General features: G+C 35.5%; 1 protein-coding gene across 4 annotated transcripts in view; it reads right to left on the minus strand.

Annotated features, from left to right (window-relative positions):
* The window catches only part of pod1 (coronin), a 112,171-nt gene that overhangs the window by 71,862 nt on the left and 22,155 nt on the right, over positions 1 to 18,154 (minus strand). For all 4 annotated transcript variants that reach the window (XM_081751772.1, XM_081751769.1, XM_081751771.1 and 1 more), the window contains exons 4-6: positions 16,789 to 16,975; positions 14,066 to 14,277; positions 11,919 to 12,001 (exon numbers count right to left, since the gene is read on the minus strand). In XM_081751772.1, the coding sequence (XP_081607898.1) occupies positions 11,919 to 12,001; positions 14,066 to 14,277; positions 16,789 to 16,975 (482 nt within the window). The remainder of the gene's footprint in view (positions 1 to 11,918; positions 12,002 to 14,065; positions 14,278 to 16,788; positions 16,976 to 18,154) is intronic.

Consider the following 18,154-nt stretch of genomic DNA (forward strand, 5'->3'; position numbering starts at 1 on the left):
AAGTTCAGTCACTTTTGGATTGTCATAGGATAGTAGGAGTTGGATTTCTGGATGCAGCCTGTGAGATTCTAGAGGAGCTAACTGCTTGAAAAAATATTTTTGAATCATCTGTAACATATGAAATAAGGATATGTATCATAAAAAATTGAAAGTAACTATGTCTGCGTAATCATCACGGTCAAATTGCAAAGTCAAATGAATTGACGTTTGGTATATAATCAGGCTCCATTCCCAACTGGGAAGTTACCATACGCGTGTCACTTTCATTATAATACATATCCTTAGGGGGAGTAGAAGTCCGAATTTTTGCGAAAAATTTAGTATCTTACAAGCCGTTCAACTGAGAGCTGAAATTCAACATATAACTCTTTATTAAAAATAAAGAAAATATGTCCTGGCATTTTTTAAAATTATCTTTTATGGGCGGGGGGACGGGGGTGCATTTTCTATATATTGGAAATTGGTAGTGGGTTGATTTGTAAAAATAATCGAAAACGATTGATATTAGTTGAGAAACAAATTGAGTAATGCATACTAAAGTTCTTTTTGAATTTTATACCCACTGCTTTCTATTTATAATTGCTGAAGCTGGTGTTTAATGTATGGAGCGTTCCGAGCATAAGGCAATCAAGCCATAAAGTTAGAGAAAAATGGCCATAAAATTTGTAACATGGGCATTTTCAATTAGTACGGCATGCTTAATTATATAGAAAATTAGTTTCTCTCTCTCTCTCTTTTTTTTTTTTTTTTTTTTTTTTTTTTTTTTTTTTTTTTTTTTACGTTGGTCTACTTTTCATTGATTTGAAACTTTCAAATTTCACCCTATTTTCTACTGAAATGTGTCTGTAAGGCAACAAAGAAATAATTATATATGATAAATTTAAATTCATTTTAATTTGGAAGATGAGAAACACTTTGCCATTATATATCGTAAAGGTCAGACCCACCAGTATTGTAACAGAGAGGTGCTTGAGCCATTGACGGTAGAAATTCAAACTCCGATAAGTGATAATTTCACAGTCTTGTTTTATTACAAGTGTAACCTCTTTAGTCAATGGAGAGGAGGACGTGGGCCATCGGTCAGAGTTGATGTCGATGGGTTTTGGTGGGTCGGAGTTGGTAACAATGGTTCAGAGTGGTTCATAGTTGGTGGTGGGTCAGAGTGGATCACGATGGTTGATGGGTCAGAGTGGGCCAATGGGGCATTTGGGTGGTGGGTGATAGTGGGTCATGGTGGGTCGTGGATCAAATTTTCATTGACCCACACCATCTCTGGTTAAAATTGTACTAAAGATAAGAGGCACCGAAGATGCATGTCGGCTATTATGCTCAAATTTTGCTCATGGATAGTACTCCACCAGGAAGCAATAAATCTGAAACGGTTCACGGTATCACCTTCTAGAACTCGAAATGTAGGGGTTTGTCTGATTGGCTAAATTAAGACGTCAATGATTTATCCTTCAACAACCAAGCCTTTTATGATCGTTTCCGTGGGGAAGTCAGGAGAACACGTGCCTAGTAATCGTAATATTGATAGTTTGCGTCCACCCCGGGTATTTGTTTTGTGTTTTTTTGATTCACCTAAATATAAACAAATCACACATATAGGCATTTTGACATATTTTGGGAGAGTAATTTTGTGGTTCGTTGGCGTTTCATCGCGTCTCTGCTGCTGGTGGTAAAGTTTTCAAAATGGAACTTGGGCCACCACGGATCGTCGCTGCGGGGCCACCAATTTCTGGCGAGAGGTCAATAGTTGACCATCTGTAGTCCACCGACGCTTACAGCTTAGAGTAATGAACGATATCTTTGCCTTGTAGAGTTCATGACTACCGACGTCGGCAGTCAACTAGCTTTTAATATTCCTTTACTAACCATCTATTGTTCATGTTTGTACACGGTGTTGTCATAATAATAATAATAATAATAATAATAATAATAATAATAATAATAATTATTATTATTATTATTATTATTATTATTATTATTATTATTATTATTATTATTATTATTTGTAGTAACAGTAGTATAATTGATGATAGAATAAATATTGTCTATGTATTGTCTAGGTAGGACTACACACAGGATTTGGCTCGTTTTGGTTCGACTTGACTCTAATCCGAGTCGAGTTGGAAGATATTTTTCGCGCCGAGTCCAAGAGTAGACCTCAAAGATGTCTGTTTCGAGTCGAGTCGAGTTTCAAAGAAAAGTCGTTCGTGCCCATCCCTACTAATGAGAGCTTAATCGGAGTTAAGCGAAATTGAAAGTCTCACTATTTATCTAAGCGACCCCGAAAACTATGAATCTAATATCGATCATTTTCTAGCAATCTTTTATATGTATCCCCCTCCCATTCACCATAGGTAACCCGACAGCAATCTTTTTGAAACTATAAGAAATGTGGTTAAAATTACTCTAGACCAGTGGTTCTCAATCTAATTCCTATCACGATCCCCTTTTATCACACGCTCTTGCCAGCGACCCTTTTATAATTTGTTTTATAATAAGCTTGTGTGAGATTTTTAACATACCTATTTCTATAATAGTAGAATCCATTTTTTTGTTTATAGTGAACAGTGCCATGGAAAATCAGTGCCCGGGGCGAGAGTATAGTACGATGTCACCGTATATATGAGTGACGTCGACAGACTAGCTACGAAGCACCACCATGGTTGGCACGAAGCTCAATAACATTTTCAAAATAAGCCCTACCTTTCCTTAATTTTGAGCACATTTTATTACGTTTTTCCTTCTATTTTACACATGTGCACATGTACTTTCCTAACATGAGTAACACACTTCCTCCGAAATGTGTGGCCCCTTTTTTCGGCGCCCCGCACTGACAGTGGATACAGTAACTGTAATATCTATATTCCCAATGACGAAGGTGCTGGTTCAAGATGGATGTTAAACTCCTTCATTGAAGAGGCCATTAACGTATCCGATCTAAGCCCACAACTTCTTGACCAAATAATAGAATGATCATGCTACAAGTCTTTGCAACTGGTTTTTTGTAACGAAGACTTGGACAAGTTCTGCCTGATGAGGAGAGAAGAATATCCTGGTCTGGGGATTGCTGCTTTAAAAGTAATAATTCCATTTGCTATATCGTACTTGTGCGAAAGTGTGTTTTTTTTATGGTAAACATAAAAACAAAGATAAGAAATCGCTTATCAGTTGAAAATGGTTTGATAATGTTCGTCATGAAGATTGAACCGGACATTGCTGCACTAGTGAAATTACACCATGCTTAGGTATCTCATTAGGTTTTAACTTTAATTGTATTTCAATGTGCAGGTTTTGTTGCATGTGTATTTTTCTAGTATTTCTATATACAGTTCTCATTAGTTTTATATCATACCTCTTTGATTTAAATTCATTTTTAAACAACTCTACTAACTAACTAACTCTATGGCCTATGGAACCCGGAGGTTCAATGCCGCGTTCACAAAAGCTCTACACTGACTTCTATCCTTAGCCAATTGGATCCAGCTTCTACTTTGTATTCTTATCTCAGCGAGATCCATCTTAATATTGTCCTCCCATCTGCGCCTAGGTCTTCCTAATGGTCGTTTTCCGATTGGTCTTCCAGTCAAGATTTTGAAAGCGTTTCTACTTTCTTCCATTCTAGCTACATGACCTGCCCACCTAAGCCTTCTAGACTTGGCGACCCTAACAATGGGTAAACCGTATAAATTATGTAGTTCCTCGTTATGAAGTTTCCGCCATTCCCCATTCCCGTTCCTCTTGGGTCCGAATATTCGTCTAAGGATCTTGTTCTCAAATACTTTCAGTCTATGTTCTTCCCTCAGAGTAAGCGACCATGTTTCGCAACCATACAGAACAACAGGCATGATTATCGTTTTGTATATTTTAAGCTTCAAATTTCTCGACAGAATTCGCGACGACAAGAGACTTTGAACCGAATAGTAACACGAATTCTACACCCTTTGAAAATGTTCAGTAGACTTATTTTTTATTGTTCTTTACAGTGTGTATAAAAAATAAAAGTATGCTTATCAGAACAAAATTAAAAATAATATTTAAAAATAATTTCTGGTATTAGATTCTAACTATATTTATCTCTTCCGCCTATCTTCGCGATCCCCTAGGGGCCGCGACTCCCAGGTTGAGAAACCCTGCTCTAGGCATGCATGAGTTATGTTGGAACATACATACATACACTTTTATGTGTATAAATGCAGATAAGAGAGAGTTGAGAGAGAGCGATTAAGGAATTGCCGCTCTCAATCTCTTCACTTTACTTTTGCGATTCGCGAATTTCTTGCGTGACAGTTTGGGGCTAGCTAGTTTTTTGTCTTGGACCACGATCCGATTTTCGAAATGCTCTACCTAAATGCTGTAATGCGAATATTGAGAAGTTATCTGCGATGAAAGTAGCTGCAAATAAATACATTACATAACTTATTTATTGCTATTACACGATTTTTTAAATTTGTATTCAATATTCACACATAACACACCGACGTTCTGTCAATACCTCAGATGTTATATTTTAAAGATAAGAATTACTTATGTCGTGAAATGATATGAATATATATATTCAACTGATATATACAACTGATGATATGAATATATATATTCAACTGATATATACAACTGATGAATTGTAATGTAACTATTTTACATAATTTTCATGCATTGAGGAAAGTAAAATATCATAAAAGAATTTCACCTGAACGGGTATCGAACTCACGATTTAAGCGCTCGGTGGTGTACCACTGAGCTAATATGACCGCTTTTCGGAAGCTGCTTCTGAAATATAACTGAGCTCATACGTAAATGCTCTTTTCCGTATGGAAATCACAATGACGAAACGAGAGTGTGAATACATAGTCTCGAAATATTGTATCATTAAGTATTTCAATGTTACTTTTTTCTACACTTAATACCATTTGAACATGTCTTATTATATTTAACAGAAGGAAAAACATATCTGTACATCGTTTCCCGATTACTAAGGTTGGCTTTGGAGGTTCGAACCAGCAGCTTTAGTTTACTGTTTTCCGAAGATACCCGAAGTTGGACTTCGAAAGTGTTTGTCTCAAAACAGCTATCATCATATCGCTCAATCTGTTTGGTATATGGTATATGTTTTCATACGTGTAAAGTCAGTATAACAATTCATTCTTTAAACAGCTTTTCGTATGTATTAATATTCCTTTATAAAAACTGTTTTTAATATTATTATTACGGCGCACCATTTTCAGATTTCTTTCGCGAGTCGTTGACCAAGTCGTTCCCCACCAGCGTTGCCAGACTCACAGCTCGGAATTATTCCAAAACCTGATCGAACTTATGCTAGATTCGGTCAAATTATGCTAGATCCTCATAATTACTAATTCAGGAGTTTAAAAAAACGAAGTTGAGATACGATAACGTAACTTAAAATACACAGAGAGCAAGAATGCATGGATAGAACTCAATACTTCACGCACCAAAATTTTAACTCAACTAAATTAATGCAGTCGTTGCCAGATTCAATGGCGTATATGTCGTATAAATGAATGCAAAGTTTTTGTTTACATATTTTGAAAGAAAATTACTTCGCAGCATAAGCGGAGTTGGGAATCGTCTGCTGGGGGGGGGGAAGATTTTTGGTCGGTCTCGGAGCTGTCATTTCAGGAATAAATATGATCATGAAGTCAGAAATAAAGATGGTGAAGTTGTCAAAAAGTTGGGGGGAGAATGGCCCCCATAGCTCCGCCCATGCGTCGGAGTTAAAGGATTAGAAAACCCTGGGTGGAGCCACAAAAAAAGCCCAAAGACGTTTCGAACTTACTTCGAAAAATAAGACTGCCTGTATGGTTTACCGACTGTATGAATCAATGGAAGAGGATACATTTCTGCCGTTCTTTTTCTTCCCACGACCAACTTCTTTCTCATCTTCAGGTTTTACGGCTTTTTGATAAACTTGCTGAAATTGTGCTAGATTTGGGCAGGATGCTAAAAGCAAGATGCTAGATGCTAGAGACATGCAAATTATGCTAGATCTAGCATCATTATGCTAGATCTGGCAACGCTGTTCCCCACAATAGGCGTGTCGTGCAAGTAACCAATCACACGTCAGGTACTAGCTTTTACCTATTGCTTCCTTCTCACAGCTCAGAACATTGGTAACTATGGATAGACGTACAGCAGTAATTACTTTATGGGAGTTGGAAGGTTATTCTGCAACTGCAGCTAGCAGGCGAGTAGGTGTCCCGGCCTCTACAGGAAGGCGATGGATTCGGAAATATGGTGCTACAGGTCAGACTGATAATTTACGATCTCCTGGTCGTCCGCATGTGTCAACCGAAGCCCAAGATGCGAGATTAGTAAACGAAGCCCGGTTAGACCCACTAAGGACGTCTAGACAGCTAAGGGAAGTTTCTCTCTTTCCTGGTAGTAAGCATACAGCTCTGCGAAGGCTTCGTCATGCTGGGTTACGTGGCCGTGTTGCTGCCGTGAAGGAAAAACTCTCAGGCGACCACAAAATTTACCGTCTCGCGTTTGCACAGGCGAATGTGGGTCTCAATTGGGAAAACGTAGTTTTCTCAGATGAATCCATATTCACAACATCAAAGGAGGGACGCCGTTTTGTGTATCGTCCGAGAGGCACCCGATATGACCATGGATATGTGGCTGCTTGCAATCGCAGTGGCCATGTATCTATTTTATGTTGGGGTTGGATTTCCAGTCGCGGAGCAGGACAGCTTCATAGAATTGAAGGACATCTGGACAATGCTCAGTACTTAGACATTATCAGTAATATCATGGTGCTATCTGTACGAGTATTTCAGCCTGATGGTGTAATTCAGTTCCAGCAATACCAGTCGCCAATACATACTTCCCGTGTGATTCAGGAATGGTTCGCAGGGCATCCTGAGATTGATTTAATCGACTGGCCGCTCGTGGAGCAGACCTCAATCTCATGGAAAATATGTGGGCAGAAGTGAAGCGTACTCTAAGGGAAAGTTGACCTGAGGCAGATCTACCAAGAACTCAGGATGACCTGTGGCATCTTGTTTCCGAAGCATGGCTGGAGGTAGGGGAAGGAGATAGATTTGTCACCCATGTAATAGATTCCATGCCCAGAAGAATGGAGCGTGTAATAAATTCAGAAGGGTCTTGGACACAATATTAATGTCCCAGCCTTAACTCCCGAAAACAGCCCTTTTCAGGGCTACCTAAACGCTTCTGAAAATATTTCTAGAAGTAAACCACTCCTTGTATCCGATTTCTGTGCAATCCTACCAACAAAAGAATGATAATTATCTGTAGGCTTTGAACTCAAGACCTCTTTATTGGCAAGTCCGTACTCTACCAGTGAGCTAACATGAACACGCAAACCCAATCTGAAGAAATACGATTTTCAATTTCTGGTATTCGATGACAATGATCCTCATATACTTGGCAAATGTTGTATTCAACTTGGGATATTCCGCAACACACATACACAGACACATAAACAAAGCGAAAGAGAGAGAGAGAGAGAGAGAGAGAGAGAGAGAGAGAGAGAGAGAGATGAATATACAAAAGCATATTCAACGTATTCGAATGAGACTCTAAGTAACGACATTCCGTTCTAAAGAGAATTTGTGTTTCTTCCCGTGACGTTAAGGGGATCGGGAAAAGTTATGTATCTTGAAGCAGGATACGACTTTGGGTACTCTGTTTATACACTTTCTATATCCGTAGGAATATATTGTATTTCACGAATGTAAATGACATGCTGTAATGAGAATATTGAGAAGTTACATCTGTATGACAAATAGATGCAAATAAATACACTACATAACTTATTTATTGCTATTAAATGATTTTCCTAACTTGTATTTACATCCTCATATATAATACCGACCTACTGTGAAAATTATCTCAGATGTTATATTTTAAACATAATAATTACTATGTTCTGCAATGATTATGTTATATATACACAACTTATGTATTCTAATGTAATTATTTTATATAATTTTTCATGCATTGCGGAAAATATAATTTTAAAAAAAGGATTAGCCTAGACGGGATTCGAACCCTCAACCTTATGATTTAAAATCCGACAGCTTACCAATGAGCTAACACAACCTTCTAGCGAGGTGTAACGGATCTCAAGATAATTATGACATTCATATCCATTACAAACGCTGTTTCTGTTCTACTTTGACTTTTATTTTAGTACTCAGGCGATAATTATGTTCTATTTCTTAACTTTGAGCATTCTTTTACATATGGAAAGATTCCTTAACGTATTTAAATGTTCCATTACGTATGGAGAGCTAAATGACAAACAAGCATGTGCTAACATTAAAAAAAAAAGGTTTCGAAATATTGTATCATTAAGTATTTCAATCAATGTTGCTTTTTTAAACACTTGGTAACAAGTCTTATTATATTTAAAAGAAGAAAAACACATCTGCAAACTTTTTCCCGATTGCAAAGGCTGGCTTGGAGGTTCGAACCTGGCTTACTTTTTCCCGAAGATACCCGAAGCTGGACTTAGAAAATTTTTGCCTCAAAATACCAATAAAGAATGCGCTCAACCTTTTTGAGACAAGGTGTACCTATCGAGCACATCTTTATATTTTCTTCTTTTCTCGCATTCTCTGCGGGCTGCAATAGCTCCTTCTCGAGATGAAGAAAGAGTGAGATTATTTCTTATGTTTATTCGAGTTTTAAACATTTTCACTGTTATATACACACACTTTTTCTCAGCTTTTATTATCTCTTCCTAACTTTTCTTGACCGTGTCACGAGTTTTACTCCCTTAACTGAATTATCTTCGCTTTGAACCTGAATCCTTTCACGTGACTCTGAACGCCTAAACGGCAAAGAATTACACGTTCCTCAGTTATTGCTCATTTCTTTTTTCCTATTCCGGCAGTTTGATAAGGCGTTAACACGTTCGCTGCTGAGGACGCCCATAGGCATCCAGTACTGAATTTGGCATATGCGCCGGACGCCACTTGGCGCTTGTCCCTGCAGCTGATTCACTTTCCCGCCAATACCTGCACTAGCGCTGGTGGTAAAGTGAATCAACTGCAGGGACAAGCGCCGAGAGGCGTCCGACGCATATGCCAAATTCAGTACTGAACGCCGATGGGCGTCCTCAGCAGCGAACGTGTTAACGAAAAACTTCATCATTTGCGTTTTGCAATATTTTTTCTTAAAAGAACTAATTTTGTGGTAAGTAATCACTTGTCTTTACTGTCTGCTTCGAGACTTCTTTATTCCAAGCATGTATCTGAAGTAGTAGTTGTGCTCACTTAAAAGGAAAGTGAAAACGTATTACGAATTACTTTCTAAAATCAATAATGTACATACTATTATTGAATGTCAAATAATTTTTCCGGATTATTACGTCAATTAACAATGAAATAGTGTTGCTACGTTCTTGGTTCTAAAATATAAATCGTCCACACACAGGTTCTTGTTCATTAGTGAAAGTGCTTTCGTTGGCTCTTTGGTGTTTCTTTATTATATTGGAATTCTAGTGTTCTTCAAATTTGGCTCTTCGTATTTTTAATATATTGGAATGTTTCACAGGAAGGACAACCAGAATACTTTACATTTAATGTAGAATATAACCTACTATAAAACTATGAAGTTACTTCGTTAAGCTCTTACTTCACACGATAAAAGGTACAACAACGAAGAAGAGCCATCCTCTTGGTACAAAACCAGATGGATTAAAAAAAGATTTAAGCCCTAAAACTAGCCTACAACGAAACCAGTAGGGTACAAACATACTCCACAAAAGTAATATTTCCACGTTCAAGCACCTGTCCGCAGCCTGCGTCCTGTGTGAGATTCGAACCGTTAGTGACAACGCATGAAGGCACAACAAGCCGTCTTAAACCAATGAGAAATAGTTGCGCAATTGTGTACGGTAGTATCCTACACCAGTGCTCCTGAAAATTAATGAACTGGAGAATATGTGCTCTCGGAGCCCTTTCGTAAAAGCTAAACCTCTATTAAATAATAGCTATCTCACAAATGTTTTAACTTCGTTAATTTGGTGCAATATGTTGGACTGACTCTTCCCAACAAGATGACCTACATGTTGGAACATGTCTTTATTTGAAGGAAACAAGCATATGATGAGTTTATAGAATTAATGGGTCTTTTCAGTTGTGTGAAAGTCAAGTTGTATCGCTGAAAAATTAAAGGTTTTTAAATTTGACTAGCTTAGCTTGCCCATCTATCAATTCTTGTTAAGTGCACAATATTTCACTTAATACCTAAAGCCTACTAGATAATTAGAAATTAAGACAAACCAAAACGAAATCTGAACGATACCATTCATTCCTTATCTAATGCTTACAGTGCTTTTCTTTCACCTTTCAAGTACCTAATGAAACTCAGTGTATTAAATGAAATATTGCACTCCAGAAATATTAAAAGTGTATCTCGACAAATCTCATTCCTTGTTTAATCTACTATTTTTAATTCAAAGTCAAGTAAAATATTCTTCGAATTCTATTATAATGAGCTTGCTAGTCCCACCCCTCAAGCACGAAAGAATTTCGTTAAAAATAATTTTAAAAAAGCAAATGTATATTTTACCCAGTTTCTTTCACAATAAATAATAAAACAGTAAGTTTTCAGAAATAATCACCAGAAATCTGACAGAAATAACTTGATCACTTTACTAAATATTCCATTATCATTGTTTATTCGTTTCCAATTTCCTTCACAGGGTTGAAGATCAGTAATAGTAGGTAAAACATTTAATTCTTTCTGTTTAAAAGATATTTTACCTACTTTAATTCAAACTGCAACCCTACGGTGGAAAAAAAAGTACGATCAAATATTACTAATTATCTGAACATCCCCAATTTCGAAAGAATCAAGTCTTCTACAAACAATCTTAATTACACATTAGGAAATTAAAAGTTTGATTTTACTTGTATGTGTACTTGTTTGGAGTTTAATGTTCCCTTTCAGCACTGAAGCTATGTGAGAGTACTTGAACCCATACTTCTCTGTAAATCGCAGTAGCAGGTAATCTTACTGAGCAACAAAATCGGGATTCCTACTTCGAAGGCAAAAAGGTCAGTGTGGCTTCGCGAAAGTAACAGGCAAGACTTTCGGGCTCAGAGATTAAATTTTTATGCACCTACGCTTCTAAGTAGTTGTCTATTGATTGTATCAATTTAATGAATTAATTACAGAAGATGTTCCCAAATGTAATTAAAAAAAAATACATTTTTTCTAACGCTCCTGAAAACTTGACTCTGATGTCATAATATGAAGAATGTGCTTTTCAGTGAGAAGTGCACACTGGATTAAGCGACCTAAATTTCTTGGTATTTATTCAACTACTGCAAAACATATCATCCACAATAATTTGAACTGCTGACTTGATTAGCACTCGATATCTCTTCTGAGGACTTATATAACAACCGGTTCCATTAAATCATGCAGGTCCAGTGGTGTCATTCAGCCGGTTCGCCAGAACTGGTTGTTAAAGTGTCTCTTTACATCTAGATCAAGTACTTACGTACTTACTATAATAATAATAATGATAATAATAATTCTCTAGTACTACTTTTGAAAATCCATATACAAAATATAAAGTTGCTATATTACTTACTCTAGTATGACTGGAATAATAATAATAATAATAATAATAATAATAATAATAATAATAATAATAATAATAATATAATCAATAGTAATAATATTAATACTAAATCAACTTACTATACTGATCATAAAATCGTAATCAGAGAACCGGTTGTTAAATTATTTGAATGATACCAGCGTACAGGTCCATTAACTTACAAACATATGGGGCAAACGATTATAGGAGATCCGCTAGACTCAGATGCACAAGACTTACAGTGAACTACTACTTTTTTACCGGAGACCATGGTCAGAAAAAAACCTTAATAAAGTAAAATACCACTTACCCAGTTGAGCTATCTAGAACCAGAGATTTCTCGGCATTGCTAAAATTTCTAATATCACGTATATATACTTGTCTGAGACGACTCTGAAAAACAAAATCTCAATTATATCTCAGCAATATCCTATTAAGTATAAAAGGCACAAGAAGATATTACACAATAACGTTTATATATGTATAAAAATACCCGACAAAATAGTAAACAATATTCGACAATCACCAGAGTTTACGTGTTATGTGTCACTGGTAAACTTCACACCTGAGATCTACTTGAATGAAACTCAAAAGAGTAATAATGTAATTTTAAGTCTATATTGTAGTACAATTTAAACAAGCTCTTCGGCTTTTAAGTTAGTAGCAAGATGAAAGTCCCAAATGAAGCTTGTCGAAAATTTCGGATTATGCTTCGAGTCCTGATATTCGAAGATTCGATATAGTAATAGTTTGTTTGATAAAATTAGTGATCCAAATTTCCAAATTACGCTAGACTTTTGCCTAAACAAAATTCCTATAGTAAATTTCATACTTTCTGTAAGCCTAATGTAGATGTAAGTAGTAAAGTTTCCGAAATTGCGGAAGAAGTTAGTCCTTGATTGATTTCAACAAATCTTAATTATAAGTACACCCAATTTACAACAGAGCTAATCAATCTCATTTTTTTTTCTTTCTTATGGTTCAATTTAACGTTTAACAGTGATAGATTTATTGCATATACTTTATTCTACATAAGAATTAGTTTTTAAAAATCCCCTAATTTGACGGCCTATTAATCGGGAACCAAAGTCTGCATAGAAAAATATTTCACATGCATATTAAGGTGGTAAAAGTCTACCCCTATTGCTAAGTTTGGTGAAGATCGGGTGAGCTCACCTGAGAACTTTTATCTTTATGTGTAGTAAAAAAAAAAAAAAAAAAAAAAAACTTTACCAGAGAACTAAGAATAGGGCCTTATATGTCAGTAAAATGTCTCAAAAAAACTTTCAGGAAAAGAAAGAAAAAAGACATTGGTGAATTCTTTAAACGAAACAGAAAAGAACAAGCTTCTTTACGACTGATGTGTGCGTTCCCCCTTTTTAATACATTAGAATATAATAGCTTGTGCTTGTAACTCAACATGAATTTCTTCTCTTCCCAATACTCTACACATTTAAACTAAATGGTTAAAATTATCTATGAAGGCTTACGAACAACTACAATTTTCAAATCCATACGGCAAAAGGCTAACCTTTCATGGTCTAACCTTGGTCTCCTATCTACCAACTAAAGAGTCTACTATTGAGTCACTAAAGAACCGGCCCAACAAATCTGCGAATAATTTCACAATCGATTGATATGACCGAGCAAAATTACGACATATTTATCCGTGGGCCGTGCGGAATCCGAGTGATGTGTACACGGTCCGACAAGCAGCAGCATTTATGCCGACACTTGGCATCATAATTTGAAAACATGAAATGGGACTCATGTCTAAAAGGCTGGAACTCCCAAGATTCTCCACCTGTGCAGTCCGGCATTTATTCTGTAGGATTTAATGAAGTACAGAGTATACATTACAACAGCTGAAGGATAACATTTCAACTGAAATCAGGAACATCACCGAAGAAATATTGCGGCAAGTGACGAAGAATATGCAACAACAGGTCGAAGCGTGCCTTGATGAAAACTGAGCATACTTTTATCTGTTTTCATCCCAATACAAGTAATACAATCCAAGGTTAAGTCTTGTGCAAATTACATTACTATCTACACGATATATATATATTTTAAATGCAGCTCATTTTGTCGATCTGGTTCTAATATTCTATGTATGCTCTTGTTAATTGTGCCTGAACCCTTAATAAAAATGGTGATGGAATTTAAATTTTGGATTCGGAATTCATTGAAGGGACCTTGTTGAGACAATCTATTACTACGATACTGTTTTTTTTTTTTTTTTTTTTTTTTTTTTTTTTTTTTTTTTTTTTTTTTTTAATGTGTACAAAATTCTAAACTTATTCACACAAACTATTTCCAACTTTGTTCCATACACCCTAATGTTCATAAATAAAGCCAGGTAAATTTAAGAAAGGACAAAATAGGAAAGAAGACAAACTGTCTAGGGTTACTGCAAATCATAGAAATATCTTAAAACTGAGATTTAGGTGTACTTACAGCGTCAAACCCTGTGGTTAAAATTCTATTTGTATCTCCTAACCAAACTATTCTGGAGTCTTTTATGTTTTGATGACTGTTTGCTACATGAGTAAAAGTGTTGGCACGTGGATCAAGTACTCTAACTTGTTTATCCTTACATGATGTACCGATTACGGTACCATCCTTCTTCCAGCTTATTGACTGAATGACATCACCATGTTCCGAATTTGCTGAAACAACATAATTACCAAAATTGTTACAGTTTAATTACAAGAGAGTGCAAGTATACATAAATAAGGTGCAAAGCAAAGTGTTCGAATTGCAAAAAGCCAATAAACGTGACCAAATATACCCCAAGAAAAACTGGTGTTTTGCAGGAAAAGGAAACCAGTAACTAGCAGCCACTCTAACTTTTCGTCAAAGAACTGTTACTTTTAAAAAATATTATTATTATTTGTCTGTTTATGTACATAGTTTTACGTTTAGCCACACTACAATGAAAAAAAAATCTTGTATTTGTTTATATTTCGATAGCTTGAAAATGTGAAAATACTTTGAGAATAATCTACCGAATTTTCACAAAAGGAACACTTTTTTTTGGGGGGGAGGGCACGCATAAATTAACAGGCACACAAAATTGCTGAGCATGTCCGCTCAAAAGACACTTGTCTAAATACCAGTATATCATCTTCCTCAATTTGAGGGGATAGAAAATTTGATCTCTATATGAAGGCTCACGTATGATTTTTCAGATTTCCTTCTAAACGTTGAGTGAGTTATATAGTGACAGATTCAATTTTAATAATATAATAAAGCTGACGAACAAAGTATACACCCTAAAGCTACCTAGTCCAACAGGAATGTGTAGCCTTCCCTGTGCATATGCTTTACTTAATAAAGTTACTACTTCATTTAGATTGACACCCCCTTCCATTATATATATAAAAGAAGAAGAAGAAAAGATCTTTTTATATATGCATTTCGTAACACGGAAACACTCATTATCTTCTAGAACTAAACTTAAAACATTTTAATCTCATTGATTTCATATTTTAATTATTTAGTTAATTATTTTTAACCAATATTAAAAACCGGTGATTACATGCGCGCAAAATAAAAAAATAAAAATATATTTGATAGAGGTTATATAATTACATTATAGAAGCATTAATTAGAAGGGATATATATGTAGAAGCAATTTATGGCTCAAGTAAAATGTGTTCGCATATTGCATTTTACAGACAAAATTTTTGCCTACAAACCACCAGTACCTGTTAGCTAACAATTGAACATTTCAACCACATATCAAAAACATGAATTCTGTTCGTAGCAAAGCACTTTCTACATATATATATCAAATGCTTTGCTATACGCTTAGTGGAATGCATTTAAGAACACGAAGCAGGAATTTGTGAATTTGGTTCGAAGTTGGTACACAAGAAGAAGGCTGACAGTAGGTGATAATGGTTCCAACATGGCGCTAAAATATCATTCCATATATGTTAAATATGGTGTTCAAAAAAACACAATACTCACTGTAATACCACGTAAACACTCTGAGCAGTCACACAGACTGCTATTATATCATTATATACCGATGTATCAAACGTTTGGGGCAATAAGACAACTACGTTATTTTTTGAAATATGAAAAAATGGACAGAGAGGAAAGTTCTTGGAAATAGGTGATTTTCGATCTAAAACAGTATATAAAGAGTATCAAAAATTTGGGGCCACAGGTCAATTTTGTTATGAATAAATACTACAGTGTACCGACAATTATGTAAACACATGTTCCGAAAAGCTGGAAAGAATATATAAATGGTTATTCGTCTCTTGCTTCATACAGCAAAAGTTTTGTCTGTATTTAGTCAGTAAAAATTGTTATAAATGGGTGGTAACAGTGCAAAAAAGAACTACCAGCAAGTACAAGATTGAATATTACTAAGTTAGTAGATATTCATTATGCTATCTATAAATACATTATTTGATATATACATATGCATTAAATATATACAGAATTTGTTATGAGCAATAAACATGTTCAAAACGCACTAACATACTTCTCCTGCTTAATTATTTATACAGAATAAAATAATATCCTAATTACACTGCAGTTTGTTACGTACGAATAGGCAATCAGTAAATATTTGTACACTAATTAACAGCAAAGTAGTACATGTTACGAAAACCCAATATGAAAAAAACTCCAAAGGTACACATTTGAATACTCTGCATATTGTTGCGAATTAGCTAAATAAATAATAAACGATAATAAAAGCTGAATTTTCGCTGACTGCTGTCACTACTGTCAAGACAGGTAAGAAAAACTATGTAGTTGGGGATAGAATGGATGAAACCACGCTCAGGAATTTTACTGTGGTTTCTGCTACTTACATGTTTGTGTAATTCCTAAATATCACTTTCACTTTCGAGCTTTTGACTTCTTCGACTTCGACAAAGTATGATCTTTTGAAAGTATGAGAACGGTAAATGTTTATGATCTTTTTATTTTTTTAACTAATTCATAACAGGATACACAAGAGCACAGTGTGCAGCACCCCTTTTCAGTTATTTATAGAAGTGCACTTCAAGAGGCTTATATTAACAAAAGCCAGTGTTTTTCCACATATTGTACATTTACTGAACTATATACTGACAAGTGAGAACGATGTGTGGTTAAATACAAAATATATTCACATGAAGGGGAAAAATGAAAAAGACAACTATCTGAATACTTACAATATACTTCCTTTTCTGAAATAATGTCCCATAACGTAAGAGTCGTAAAGGACGACGAAGTGAGCAAACCATCTGCTGTAGGGTGGAAGGAAACTGTTTCAACACGTCGTTGTTTGTGAGAAAACGTGCACTCAGGATTCGAAAGACTTTCTTCCAAACCCTTTTCTGGAATGTGCCACAATTTCAGCTGCAGAAAGGAAAAATTCATTTCTTAAGTTACGTTTAATATTGTACGATGTAATAGTTATGATTGCTACATTTACTATGGGGATAACTGCACCAGAAAAGGTTGATTTATTTTTAAGTTTAGTGTCCTATTCAGCACTGATGCTGTATGAGACGTGGACCTACAGCTTAACGTGGGATCCGAATCACATGATTCCTGCTGGGAATCGAACCCGGGTTTTCTGCGCCAAAGGCGCGTGCGCTATCCACATAGCCACAATGTAGCTCTACACTAGCAAAAGGAAAACTAAGTTCGCCATTTTTATCAGCTAGATACAAATATGAACGAACAATGCCGAAAGTGACAAGATTGTTACATAAATAAAACTTACGGGATGTTTACGGGAAAAAATATTAGGATACACTACAATAATTACTCATGTGATTATTTATTAACCAACAATTTAATTAAGGCATATACACTAATTCTCTACCGCGTCTCATTATTACCCAACTTCTGATATACAAATTATATAATAACAACTTGTAAATGGTGACGTTATTAGGAAGAAAATCAATTTACGTATAGATTTTTCTTCTTTTATAATTCCATTTTCAGCACCAAGGCTATATAAAACCTATAGCTTGCTCCCACAGGCAATCAAGCCCGTCTCAAGATGCATATCCTAACCATATAGCCACACAACGGAGCTCATATTGTATTTGTCATATTGAAAAATATTCCATTCAACCTACTCTACAATTATGGCATCTAAAAAATTTACATCATGAAAAATCATTTAAAATTAGTGTTTCTCGCGAATATTGAAGCTTCAGAAGCATATGATAATTGGACATCATCGTTATAGTAAAGCATGATTTTTGAATTATTAATATTCAAATAGAGTGGACATTACTTTATAGATGATTTTTCGAACTCTTTCATGGCCTTTTTTTTCTCGAGCCAGATTACCACAAAGATTTATGTTTCCATGCTTTCACCAACGTACAATCTTGAAAAGACATGATTTTCGTCATAGCGATTCAAAATAGTCGCTTTTTGGGGGTACGAGGTGATAGAGATCCTCTCCCCCCACACACAAAGCCTATTTTTCTTTTGGATGGAGAGGATTAAAGAAAATTTTAGCTTTTCATTTCCAGTTCACTTTGCTTTTCTGAAATAAATTGTACAATTAACGAA

Source organism: Thermobia domestica, chromosome 3 (assembly GCF_964235325.1).
Source record: "Thermobia domestica chromosome 3, izTheDome1.hap1.1, whole genome shotgun sequence".
NCBI lineage: Eukaryota > Metazoa > Arthropoda > Insecta > Zygentoma > Lepismatidae > Thermobia > Thermobia domestica.